The 12,412-nt window shown below is 61.2% G+C and overlaps 1 protein-coding gene across 1 annotated transcript in view; it reads left to right on the top strand.

Moving 5' to 3' along the window:
* The window catches only part of COL5A3 (collagen type V alpha 3 chain), a gene marked incomplete at both ends in the record, with an annotated part of 30,760 nt that overhangs the window by 14,200 nt on the left and 4,148 nt on the right, over positions 1-12,412 (top strand). Inside the window, 22 exons of the mRNA XM_080636201.1 lie at positions 1,155-1,262; positions 3,147-3,200; positions 3,283-3,336; positions 4,969-5,013; positions 5,305-5,357; positions 6,797-6,893; positions 6,992-7,045; positions 7,156-7,209; positions 7,958-8,011; positions 8,794-8,901; positions 8,992-9,210; positions 9,394-9,501; positions 9,596-9,703; positions 9,979-10,032; positions 10,126-10,179; positions 10,278-10,385; positions 10,458-10,511; positions 10,663-10,716; positions 10,811-10,864; positions 10,940-10,993; positions 11,087-11,194; positions 11,287-11,340. Coding sequence (XP_080492327.1) covers positions 1,155-1,262; positions 3,147-3,200; positions 3,283-3,336; positions 4,969-5,013; positions 5,305-5,357; positions 6,797-6,893; positions 6,992-7,045; positions 7,156-7,209; positions 7,958-8,011; positions 8,794-8,901; positions 8,992-9,210; positions 9,394-9,501; positions 9,596-9,703; positions 9,979-10,032; positions 10,126-10,179; positions 10,278-10,385; positions 10,458-10,511; positions 10,663-10,716; positions 10,811-10,864; positions 10,940-10,993; positions 11,087-11,194; positions 11,287-11,340 — 1,710 coding nt within the window. The remainder of the gene's footprint in view (positions 1-1,154; positions 1,263-3,146; positions 3,201-3,282; positions 3,337-4,968; positions 5,014-5,304; positions 5,358-6,796; positions 6,894-6,991; positions 7,046-7,155; positions 7,210-7,957; positions 8,012-8,793; positions 8,902-8,991; positions 9,211-9,393; positions 9,502-9,595; positions 9,704-9,978; positions 10,033-10,125; positions 10,180-10,277; positions 10,386-10,457; positions 10,512-10,662; positions 10,717-10,810; positions 10,865-10,939; positions 10,994-11,086; positions 11,195-11,286; positions 11,341-12,412) is intronic.

Raw genomic sequence — 12,412 nt, 5'->3', positions numbered from 1 at the left:
TACCATTGGGGGTGCTGCAGGATGGGGGGTGCCATTGGGGTGCTGCAGGATGGGGGGTACCATTGGGGGTGCTGCAGGATGGGGGGTGCCATTGGGGTGCTGCAGGATGGGGGGTACCATGGGGGGTGCTGCAGAATGGGGGGTACCATTGGGGTGCTGCAGGATGGGGGGTACCATGGGAGGTGCTGCAGAATGGGGGGTACCATTGGGGTGCTGCAGGATGGGGGGGTGCCATTGGGGGTGCTGCAGGATGGGGGGTACCATGGGGGGTGCTGCAGGATGGGGGGTACCATTGGGGGTGCTGCAGGATGGGGGGGTACCATTGGGGGTGCTGCAGGATGGGGGGTACCATTGGGGTGCTGCAGGATGGGGGGGTGCCATTGGGGGTGCTGCAGGATGGGGGGTACCATTGGGGGTGCTGCAGGATGGGGGGTACCATTGGGGTGCTGCAGGATGGGGGGTGCCATTGGGGGTGCTGCAGGATGGGGGGGTGCCATTGGGGTGCTGCAGGATGGGGGGGTGCCATTGGGGGTGCTGCAGGATGGGGGGTACCATTGGGGGTGCTGCAGGATGGGGGGTGCCATTGGGGATGCTGCAGGATGGGGGGTACCATTGGGGTGCTGCAGGATGGGGGGTACCATGGGGGTGCTGCAGGATGGGGGGTACCATTGGGGTGCTGCAGGATGGGGGGTACCATGGGGGGTGCTGCAGGATGGGGGGTACCATTGGGGGTGCTGCAGGATGGGGGGTACCATGGGGGGTGCTGCAGGATGGGGGGTACCATTGGGGTGCTGCAGGATGGGGGGTACCATGGGGGTGCTGCAGGATGGGGGGTACCATTGGGGTGCTGCAGGATGGGGGGTACCATGGGGGGTGCTGCAGGATGGGGGGTACCATTGGGGGTGCTGCAGGATGGGGGGTACCATTGGGGATGCTGCAGGATGGGGGGTACCATGGGGGGTGCTGCAGGATGGGGGGTACCATTGGGGTGCTGCAGGATGGGGGGTGCCATTGGGGTGCTGCAGGATGGGGGGGTACCATTGGGGTGCTGCAGGATGGGGGGTACCATGGGGGGTGCTGCAGGATGAGGGATGCTGCTGGGACACACGGAGCTCTATAGGGAGCAGCCCCACATCCCTGTGGTCCTGTCCCAGGGGAACCAGGGCCCATTGGGGCCCCGCGGTGAGGATGGGCCCGAGGGGATGAAGGGACAGACGGGAATGACGGGAGAGCCCGGAGGCACCGGCCCTGCGGGAGAGAAGGTGAGAGGAGGCCCTGTCCCTGTATCCCTGTATCCCTGTATCCCTGCATCCCTGCATCCCTGTGTCCCTGTATCCCTCTGTATCCCTGTGTCCCTGTATCCCTCTGTATCCCTGTGTCCCTGCATCCCTGTGTCCCTGTATCCCTGTATCCCTGTATCCCTCTGTATCCCTGTGTCCCTGTATCCCTCTGTATCCCTGTGTCCCTGTATCCCTGTGTCCCTGTATCCCTCTGTATCCCTGTGTCCCTGCATCCCTGTGTCCCTGTGTCCCTGCATCCCTGTGTCCCTGTGTCCCTGCATCCCTGTATCCCTGTATCCCTCTGTATCCCTGTATCCCTGTATCCCTGTGTCCCTGTATCCCTGTATCCCTGTGTCCCTGCATCCCTGTGTCCCTGTGTCCCTGCATCCCTGTATCCCTGTGTCCCTGCATCCCTGTGTCCCTGTGTCCCTGCATCCCTGTGTCCCTGTATCCCTGCATCCCTGTATCCCTGTATCCCTCTGTATCCCTGTGTCCCTGTATCCCTGTGTCCCTGTATCCCTGTATCCCTGTGTCCCTGTATCCCTCTGTATCCCTGTGTCCCTGCATCCCTGTGTCCCTGTATCCCTGTATCCCTGTATCCCTCTGTATCCCTGTATCCCTGTATCCCTGTGTCCCTGTATCCCTGTATCCCTGTGTCCCTGTATCCCTGTATCCCTCTGTATCCCTGTGTCCCTGCATCCCTGTGTCCCTGTATCCCTGTATCCCTGTATCCCTCTGTATCCCTGTATCCCTGTATCCCTGTATCCCTCTGTATCCCTGTGTCCCTGTATCCCTGTATCCCTCTGTATCCCTGTATCCCTGTATCCCTGTGTCCCTGTATCCCTGTATCCCTGTGTCCCTGTATCCCTGTATCCCTCTGTATCCCTGTATCCCTGTATCCCTGTGTCCCTGTATCCCTGTATCCCTGTGTCCCTGTATCCCTGTATCCCTCTGTATCCCTGTGTCCCTGCATCCCTGTGTCCCTGTATCCCTGTATCCCTGTATCCCTCTGTATCCCTGTATCCCTGTATCCCTGTATCCCTCTGTATCCCTGTATCCCTGTATCCCTGTATCCCTCTGTATCCCTGTGTCCCTGCATCCCTGTGTCCCTGTATCCCTGTATCCCTGTGTCCCTGCATCCCTGTGTCCCTGTATCCCTGTATCCCTGTATCCCTCTGTATCCCTGTGTCCCTGCATCCCTGTATCCCTGTATCCCTCTGTATCCCTGTGTCCCTGTATCCCTGTATCCCTGTATCCCTCTGTATCCCTGTGTCCCTGCATCCCTGTATCCCTGTATCCCTCTGTATCCCTGTGTCCCTGTATCCCTGTGTCCCTGTATCCCTCTGTATCCCTGTGTCCCTGTATCCCTGTATCCCTGTGTCCCTCTGTATCCCTGTGTCCCTGTATCCCTGTGTCCCTGTATCCCTCTGTATCCCTGTGTCCCTGTATCCCTGTGTCCCTGTATCCCTCTGTATCCCTGTGTCCCTGTATCCCTGTGTCCCTGTATCCCTGTGTCCCTGTATCTCTGTATCCCTGTATCCCTCTGTATCCCTGTGTCCCTGTATCCCTGTGTCCCTGTATCCCTCTGTATCCCTGTGTCCCTGTATCCCTGTATCCCTGTATCCCTCTGTATCCCTGTGTCCCTGTATCCCTGTATCCCTGTATCCCTCTGTATCCCTGTGTCCCTGTATCCCTGTGTCCCTGTATCCCTCTGTATCCCTGTGTCCCTGTATCCCTGTGTCCCTGTATCCCTCTGTATCCCTGTGTCCCTGTATCCCTGTGTCCCTATATCCTTGCATCCCATGTTGGTGTCCCTATATCCTTGCATCCCATGTTGCTGTCCCTAAGCTCTCTCTGTCTCCGCAGGGCCGGCTCGGTGTTCCAGGTCTCCCGGGCTATCCCGGGCGCCAGGGTCCCAAGGTGAGCAGGGTGAGCCCCGGGATGTCCCTGGAAGCATCCTGATGAGTATCCCGGGATTGGCACCTGTGCTCCTTGTCCTCAGGGATCCACCGGCTTTCCCGGCGCCATGGGGCTGGAGGGAGAGAAGGGCAAGAGGGTGAGTGAGCCCATCCCTTCCCTTCCATCCCATCCCTTCCCTTCCATCCCATCCCTTCCCTTCCATCCCTTCCCTTCCATCCCATCCCATCCCTTCCCTTCCATCCCATCCCTTCCCTTCCATCCCTTCCCTTCCATCCCATCCCATCCCTTCCCTTCCATCCCATCCCTTCCCTTCCATCCCATCCCTTCCCTTCCATCCCTTCCCTTCCATCCCATCCCTTCCCTTCCCTTCCATCCCATCCCATCCCTTCCCTTCCTCCCATCCCATCCCTTCCCTTCCATCCCATCCCATCCCTTCCCTTCCATCCATCCCATCCCTTCCTTCCATCCCATCCCATCCCTTCCCTTCCATCCCATCCCTTCCCTTCCATCCCATCCCTTCCCTTCCATCCCATCCCTTCCCTTCCATCCCTTCCCTTCCATCCCATCCCTTCCCTTCCCTTCCATCCCATCCCATCCCTTCCCTTCCATCCCATCCCATCCCTTCCCTTCCATCCCATCCCATCCCTTCCCTTCCATCCCTTCCCTTCCATCCCATCCCATCCCTTCCCTTCCATCCCATCCCATCCTTCCCTTCCATCCCTTCCCTTCCATCCCATCCCATCCCTTCCCTTCCATCCCATCCCTTCCATCCCATCCCATCCCTTCCCTTCCATCCCTTCCCTTCCATCCCATCCCATCCCTTCCTTCCATCCCATCCCATCCCTTCCCTTCCATCCCTTCCCTTCCATCCCATCCCATCCCTTCCCTTCCATCCCATCCCATCCCTTCCCTTCCATCCCTTCCCTTCCATCCCATCCCATCCCTTCCCTTCCATCCCATCCCTTCCCTTCCCTTCCCTTCCCTTCCCTTCCCTTCCATCCCATCCCATCCCTTCCCTTCCATCCCTTCCCTTCCATCCCATCCCATCCCTTCCCTTCTATCCCATCCCATCCCTTCCCTTCCATCCCTTCCCTTCCATCCCATCCATCCCTTCCCTTCCATCCCATCCCATCCCTTCCCTTCCATCCCATCCCTTCCCTTCCATCCCATCCCATCCCTTCCCTTCCATCCCTTCCCTTCCATCCCATCCCATCCCTTCCCTTCCATCCCATCCCATCCCTTCCCTTCCATCCCTTCCCTTCCATCCCATCCCATCCCTTCCTTCCATCCCATCCCTTCCCTTCCCTTCCATCCCATCCCATCCCATCCCTTCCCTTCCATCCCTTCCCTTCCATCCCATCCCATCCCTTCCCTTCCATCCCATCCCATCCCTTCCCTTCCATCCCTTCCCTTCCATCCCATCTCATCCCTTCCCTTCCATCCCATCCCATCCCTTCCCTTCCATCCCATCCCATCCCTTCCCTTCCATCCCATCCCATCCCTTCCCTTCCATCCCATCCCATCCCTTCCCTTCCATCCCATCCCTTCCCTTCCATCCCATCCCATCCCTTCCCTTCCATCCCTTCCCTTCCATCCCATCCCATCCCTTCCCTTCCATCCCATCCCATCCCTTCCCTTCCATCCCTTCCCTTCCATCCCATCCCATCCCTTCCCTTCCATCCCATCCCATCCCATCCCATCCCATCCCATCCCATCCCACCCCTAGGAGCATGTGGGGCTGCCCCATAGCTGCTGCTCTCTCCTGCAGGGCAAGGCTGGCCAGGCCGGACCAACGGGGCAGCGAGGGCCCCCGGTGAGTACCCCCAGCCCCGGGCACCCATTCCCATGTGGATTCATCCCACAGGAGCCATTCCAGGCCCGGCTCTAACCCATCCAACCGAACTTGGCTCTGCCACATCCCAGTGGCAATGAGGCTGGAGCCGGCTGCATCCCACAGCAACCGGAGCCTGGGGACCAGTGTAATCCCAACCTCTGCCTCTATCCCATGGGAAGCACCCTGGCACCAGCCACTCCCATCCCTGGCCCCCATCATCCCGCCCCATTCCCTGCCCACACCTCCTCACCCCTCTCTTTGCCTCCATAGGGTATCCCAGGGGATCGAGGTCTTCCTGGTCCCACAGGAAAACCTGGACCCAAGTAGGTGGGAGCCTGACCATGCGGTCCCCATTGCCCCCCACATCCACAGCTCCCAGCTCCATGGCCATGGGAGAGGGGAATGGGCTGGGATTGGGATGGGATGATGGGGGACAGGGAGCTGGGAGAGGGGAATGGGGCTGGGATTGGGATGCGATGATGGGGGACAGGGAGCTGGGAGAGGGGAATGGGGCTGGGATTGGGATGCGATGATGGGGGACAGGGGGCTGGGAGAGGGGAATGGGGCTGGGATTGGGATGCGATGATGGGGGACAGGGGGCTGGGAGAGGGGAATGGGGCTGGGATTGGGATGCGATGATGGGGGACAGGGAGCTGGGAGAGGGGAATGGGGCTGGGATTGGGATGCGATGATGGGGGACAGGGAGCTGGGAGAGGGGAATGGGGCTGGGATTGGGATGCGATGATGGGGGACAGGGAGCTGGGAGAGGGGAATGGGGCTGGGATTGGGATGCGATGATGGGGGACAGGGAGCTGGAGAGGGGAATGGGCTGGGATTGGGATGCGATGATGGGGGACAGGGAGCTGGGAGAGGGGAATGGGGCTGGGATTGGGATGCGATGATGGGGGACAGGGAGCAGTGGGAGAGGGGAATGGGGCTGGGATTGGGATGCGATGATGGGGACAGGGAGCTGGGAGAGGGGAATGGGGCTGGGATTGGGATGCGATGATGGGGGACAGGGAGCTGGGAGAGGGGAATGGGGCTGGGATTGGGGTGGGATGATGGGGGACAGGGAGCTGGGAGAGGGGAATGGGGCTGGATTGGGATGCGATGATGGGGGACAGGGAGCTGGGAGAGGGGAATGGGGCTGGGATTGGGATGCGATGATGGGGGACAGGGAGCTGGGAAAGGGGAATGGGGCTGGGATTGGGATGCGATGATGGGGGACAGGGAGCTGGGAGAGGGGAATGGGGCTGGGATTGGGATGCGATGATGGGGGACAGGGAGCAGTGGGAGAGGGGAATGGGGCTGGGATTGGGATGCGATGATGGGGGACAGGGAGCTGGGAAAGGGGAATGGGGCTGGGATTGGGATGCGATGATGGGGGACAGGGAGCTGGGAGAGGGGAATGGGGCTGGGATTGGGATGCGATGATGGGGGACAGGGAGCTGGGAGAGGGGAATGGGGCTGGGATTGGGATGTGATGATGGGGGACAGGGAGCTGGGAGAGGGGAATGGGGCTGGGATTGGGATGCGATGATGGGGGACAGGGAGCTGGGAGAGGGGAATGGGGCTGGGATTGGGATGCGATGATGGGGGACAGGGAGCTGGGAGAGGGGAATGGGGCTGGGATTGGGATGCGATGATGGGGGACAGGGAGCTGGGAGAGGGGAATGGGGCTGGGATTGGGATGCGATGATGGGGGACAGGGAGCTGGGAGAGGGGAATGGGGCTGGGATTGGGATGCGATGATGGGGGACAGGGAGCTGGGAGAGCAGGCATTGGGGACGCTCATCCTGTTCCTGTATCCCAAGGGAGACCCCGGCCATGACGGAGCCCCCGGAGCAGTGGGAGAGAAGGTAAATGGGATGCTGCAGGGATCCCTTGGGAAGGGAGTCAGCATTCCCAGCACAGGGAGAGCCTCTGCTGATGGGGGGGGTCTCTCCCCTTCCCATAGGGTCCTCCAGGTCCAGAGGGACCCAGCGGCTTCCCGGGTGCCAAAGGACCCCCTGTAAGTGATGCAGGGGGCAGTGGGGCAGGCAGGGCCCCTGCGTGCTCCCTGTGGGGAGCAGTGGGAATGGGGAGTGGATCCCGCATCCCGATCCCTTGTGTCCTGCCCAGGGTCCTGCCGGGAAGGACGGGCTGCCAGGACACCCGGGCCAGCGCGGCGAGCCGGTGGGTGCTCTGCTCCCTGTGTCCCTGTGTCCCTGTGTCCCTGTATCCCTGTGTCCCTGTGTCCCTGTATCCCAGTGTCCCTGTGTCCCTGTGTCCCTGTATCCCAGTGTCCCTGTATCCCAGTGTCCCTGTGTCCCTGTGTCCCTGTATCCCAGTGTCCCTGTGTCCCAGTGTCCCTGTGTCCCTGTGTCCCTGTATCCCAGTGTCCCTGTGTCCCTGTGTCCCTGTGTCCCTGTATCCCAGTGTCCCTGTGTCCCTGTGTCCCTGTATCCCAGTGTCCCTGTGTCCCTGTGTCCCTGTGTCCCTGTATCCCTGTATCCCAGTGTCCCTGTGTCCCTGTGTCCCTGTGTCCCTGCATCCCTGTGTCCCTGTGTCCCTGTGTCCCTGTATCCCAGTGTCCCTGTGTCCCTGTGTCCCTGTGTCCCTGTGTCCCTGTATCCCAGTGTCCCTGTGTCCCTGTGTCCCTGTGTCCCTGTATCCCTGTGTCCCTGTGTCCCTGTATCCCAGTGTCCCTGTGTCCCTGTGTCCCTGTGTCCCTGTATCCCAGTGTCCCTGTGTCCCTGTGTCCCTGTGTCCCTGCATCCCTGTGTTCCTGTGTCCCTGTGTCCCTGTATCCCTGTGTCCCTGTGTCCCTGTATCCCTGTGTCCCTGTGTCCCTGTATCCCAGTGTCCCTGTGTCCCTGTGTCCCTGTGTCCCTGTGTCCCTGTATCCCTGTGTCCCTGACCATTATCCCTCTCTCCTCTGCAGGGCTTCCATGGTCGCACTGGCCCCCCTGGCCCCACAGGGGTGGTGGGACCCCAGGTGAGCACCAGGAGATGGGATGCAGGAGGAGGTGGGATGCAGGAGGAGGTGGGATGCAGGAGGAGGTGGGATGCAGGAGGAAGTGGGATGCAGGAGGAAGTGGGATGCAGGAGGAGGTGGGATGCAGGAGGAGGTGGGATGCAGGAGGAGGTGGGATGCAGGAGGAGATGGGATGCAGGAGGAGGTGGGATGCAGGAGGAGGTGGGATGCAGGAGGAGGTGGGATGCAGGAGGAGGTGGGATGCAGGAGGAAGTGGGATGCAGGAGGAGGTGGGATGCAGGAGGAGGTGGGATGCAGGAGGAGGTGGGATGCAGGAGGAGATGGGATGCAGGAGGAGGTGGGATGCAGGAGGAGGTGGGATGCAGGAGGAGATGGGATGCAGGAGGAGGTGGGATGCAGGAGGAGGTGGGATGCAGGAGGAGGTGGGATGCAGGAGGAGGTGGGATGCAGGAGGAGGTGGGATGCAGGAGGAGATGGGATAAGGCAGGAAATGGGATGCAGGAGGAGGTGGGATGCAGGAGGAGGTGGGATGCAGGAGGAGATGGGATGCAGGAGGAGGTGGGATGCAGGAGGAGATGGGATAAGGCAGGAAATGGGATGCAGGAGGAGGTGGGATGCAGGAGGAGGTGGGATGCAGGAGGAAGTGGGATGCAGGAGGAGGTGGGATGCAGGAGGAGGTGGGATGCAGGAGGAGGTGGGATGCAGGAGGAGATGGGATGCAGAAGGAGGTGGGATGTGCCCCCCCCCCCCCCCCATCTCCTCACCCTCCTCCTGCCCCACAGGGCAAATCAGGAGAGACGGGACCCATGGGGGAGAGGGGACACCCGGGCCCCCCCGGCCCCCCCGGCGAGCAGGGCCTGCCCGGAGCCGCCGGCCGAGAAGGAGCCAAGGTAGGAGCATTCCCGGTGTCCGGAGGAGCCATTCCCGAGCTCTGGAAGCGCTACAGGATACAGCAGCGCCTCCCTCCCTCCACCCCGCAGGGTGATCCCGGCCCCGCCGGCATTCCCGGGAAGCGCGGCCCCCCCGGCATCCACGGCTTCCCCGGCAGCCGGGGAGCATCCGGAGCCACGGTCAGTGCCCGGCCAGGGCCTGGTTGTGCTGCTCAGGGCGAGCTCCTTCCCAACGCATTCCATGTTCTCCTCCAGGGCCCTCCTGGATTGAAAGGGGGGGAAGGACCCCCCGGGCCCCCTGGACCCACAGTGAGTACGGAGCACCCGGGGGGGTCAATCCCGAGGTTTTGGGGGGTGGTTCCCTTGGGTTTGCCCCATTGCATCCCGGTTGATGCAGGAAGAAGGTTCCATTGGTAAAGTGCCTTTTCCAAAGGTTGGGAATTTCCTCCTTCTCCCCGCCCCCCCCCCCCATCATCTCTGTCTTCTCCATAGGGCCCCCCCGGAGAGCGAGGTCCCATGGGAGCTGCTGGAAGCATCGGGATGCCCGGCCGGGGGGGGGCACAGGGACCCCCCGGTCCCATAGGCGAGAAGGGGTCCCCGGTAGGTTCCAAAGGGGGGGTCCCCCATGTCCCCTCTGTGCTCCGGTCTCCGTTATCCCTGCATCCCAGGGTATCCTGCCCCTTCCTGCCCACAGGGTGAGCGAGGTGCCATGGGTCCGGCTGGGCAGGATGGGCTCCAAGGTCCCATGGGATTGCCGGGTCCAGGCGGCCCCCCCGGTCCCTCTGGAGAAGATGGGGATAAGGTGAGCCAGGAGGATGGGATGGCTCCCATCAGCACAGGGAATGCACCCCGGGATGCGCACCAGGGGCGAGCCCCATCCCAGAGCTGAGGGCGTGGGATGGGGCAGGTTTTCCCTATGGCTTCCCGGGAGCAGGGCTTCCCCGGGCTGCCGGTGCTGGCAGCATTCCTTGGCACTGCTGCCCAGGTGGTGGCAGGTTTCCCTGGAGCTGGGAATTCCTTGGCTCTGCCTGCCCGGCCATGGCAGCATTCCCTGGCTCCCACCATTCCCTTTGGCAGGGCGAGATGGGGCTCCCCGGGCAGAAGGGCAGCAAAGGGGACAAGGGCGATGGGGTGAGTGCTCCGGGAATGTGGGACGCGGGAGCGGGAAGCTGGGATGCGCTTGGGAGCTGCCCTAACCCCTATGAGGCTGCTTCTGCCCCGCAGGGTCCCCCGGGACCCACAGGAACCCAAGGACCCATCGGGCATCCCGGGCCTGCGGTGAGCACCTTTCCCAGCCCATTCCCAGCTCCATTCCCTGCCCTCCCGCCCCACACCCTGGGATTCCATGGGGCCGATCCCAACCTTTCCCTGTGCAGGGAGCCGATGGGGAGCCGGGACGCCGCGGGCAGCACGGAATGGTTGGGCAGAAAGGGGATGAGGGATCGCGGGGTCACCTCGGCCTGAGCGGCCCCCCCGGCCTGCAGGTAAGGAATGGGGCTGGAATGGGGCTTGGGACACGCAATGGGGCTGCCAGACCCTAAGCCATGATCCCATAGGGAATGCCGGGCCCCCCGGGCGAGAAGGGCGAGAACGGAGACGTGGGCCCCCTGGTAAGCAAAGCCCATGCTCATCCCATTCCTCCCCCCCTCCATCCCCTCCGCCTCCTCCCGGCCCATTCCCAGCTTCCCACATTCCCTATCCCATGGGAGCTGCACAATTCACTGCCCTTTCCCATCTGACCCCATCTTCCCATCCCCATAGGGCCCCTCCGGCGCACCAGGACCCCGTGGACCACAAGGCCCCAGTGGTGCTGAGGTGAGGACAGCGCTGGGGATGCTGCTGAGCTGCCCCCAATGTGGGGTTTCCCCCCCCCGGGTATCCCTGCTTCCCTGCATCCTCTTGCATCCAGGGTCCTCAGGGAATGCCGGGCGGCGTGGGACAACCGGGTGCTGTGGGAGACAAGGTAAGGCCATGCTGGGAGGGAGATGTGAGGCTGGGGCTCCTGCAGCATCAGCCCCACGGCTTTCCTCTCGTCCAGGGGGAGCCGGGAGAAGCGGGAGATCCGGGAGCACCGGGAGAGCCTGGAGCAGCCGTGAGTAGCCCAGAGAGGACAAGGCCTTGCCATTAAAGGGCTTCCTGCCCCGAATTCCCTGCTCCGATGTGATCCCTCCATCCCCATCCATAGGGTGTCAAAGGAGATGTGGGGGAGAAGGGGGATGCGGGGCAGTCCGGGGCTGCTGGACCCCCTGGCAAGAAGGGCCCACCGGGAGAGGATGGAGCCAAAGGCGAGCTGGTGAGGAGCAGGAGGAGCCTGGGATCCATTCCCTCCTGGATCCCTACCTCTGCTTCCCAGCCCCACACTTGTGTCCTCTTCCCTCTCTGCAGGGTCCCATTGGATTCCCTGGGGATCCTGGTCCCCCTGGAGACCCTGGTGTGCCGGTGAGTGGTCCCCAGTCACCCTTGGAGTGAAGTCCATCATCCTCCATCCATCATCCATCCATCTATCCATCATCCTCCATCCATCCATCCATCCATCCATCTATCCATCATCCTCCATCCATCCATCCATCCATCCATCCATCTATCCATCCATCCATCCATCATCCTCCATCCATCCATCCATCCATCCATCCATCCTCCATCCATCATCCATCCATCTATCCATCATCCTCCATCCATCCATCCATCCATCCATCTATCCATCATCCTCCATCCATCCATCCATCCATCATCCTCCATCCATCCATCCATCCATCCATCTATCCATCCATCCATCATCCATCCATCCTCCATCCATCCATCCATCCATCCATCCATCCATCATCCTCCATCCATCCATCCATCATCCATCCATCCATCCATCCATCCATCCATCATCCTCCATCCATCCATCCATCCATCCATCCATCATCCATCCATCCATCCATCATCCATCCATCCATCCATCCATCCATCATCCATCCATCCATCCATCCATCCATCATCCATCCATCCATCCATCCATCATCCATCCATCCATCCATCCATCCATCATCCTCCATCCATCCATCATCCATCCATCCATCCATCCATCCATCCATCATCCATCCATCCATCCATCCATCCATCATCCATCCATCATCCATCCATCATCCATCCATCCATCATCCATCCATCATCCATCCATCCATCCATCATCCTCCATCCATCCATCCATCCATCCATCATCCTCCATCCATCCATCATCCATCCATCCATCCATCCATCCATCCATCCATCCATCATCCATCCATCCATCATCCATCCATCCATCCATCCATCCATCCATCATCCATCCATCCATCATCCATCCATCTCTCATCCATCCATCATCCATCCATCATCCATCCATCCATCATCCATCCATCATCCATCCATCCATCATCCATCATCCATCCATCATCCATCCATCCATCCATCATCCATCCATCATCCATCCATCCATCCATCCATCTCTCATCCATCCATCATCCATCCATCCATCCATCCATCC

Source organism: Psittacula echo (assembly GCF_963264785.1).
Source record: "Psittacula echo genome assembly, chromosome: 30".
Classification (NCBI taxonomy): domain Eukaryota; kingdom Metazoa; phylum Chordata; class Aves; order Psittaciformes; family Psittacidae; genus Psittacula; species Psittacula echo.
The sequence above is the reverse complement of the archived record's forward strand: the minus strand, read 5'-3'. Positions and strand labels throughout refer to the sequence as shown.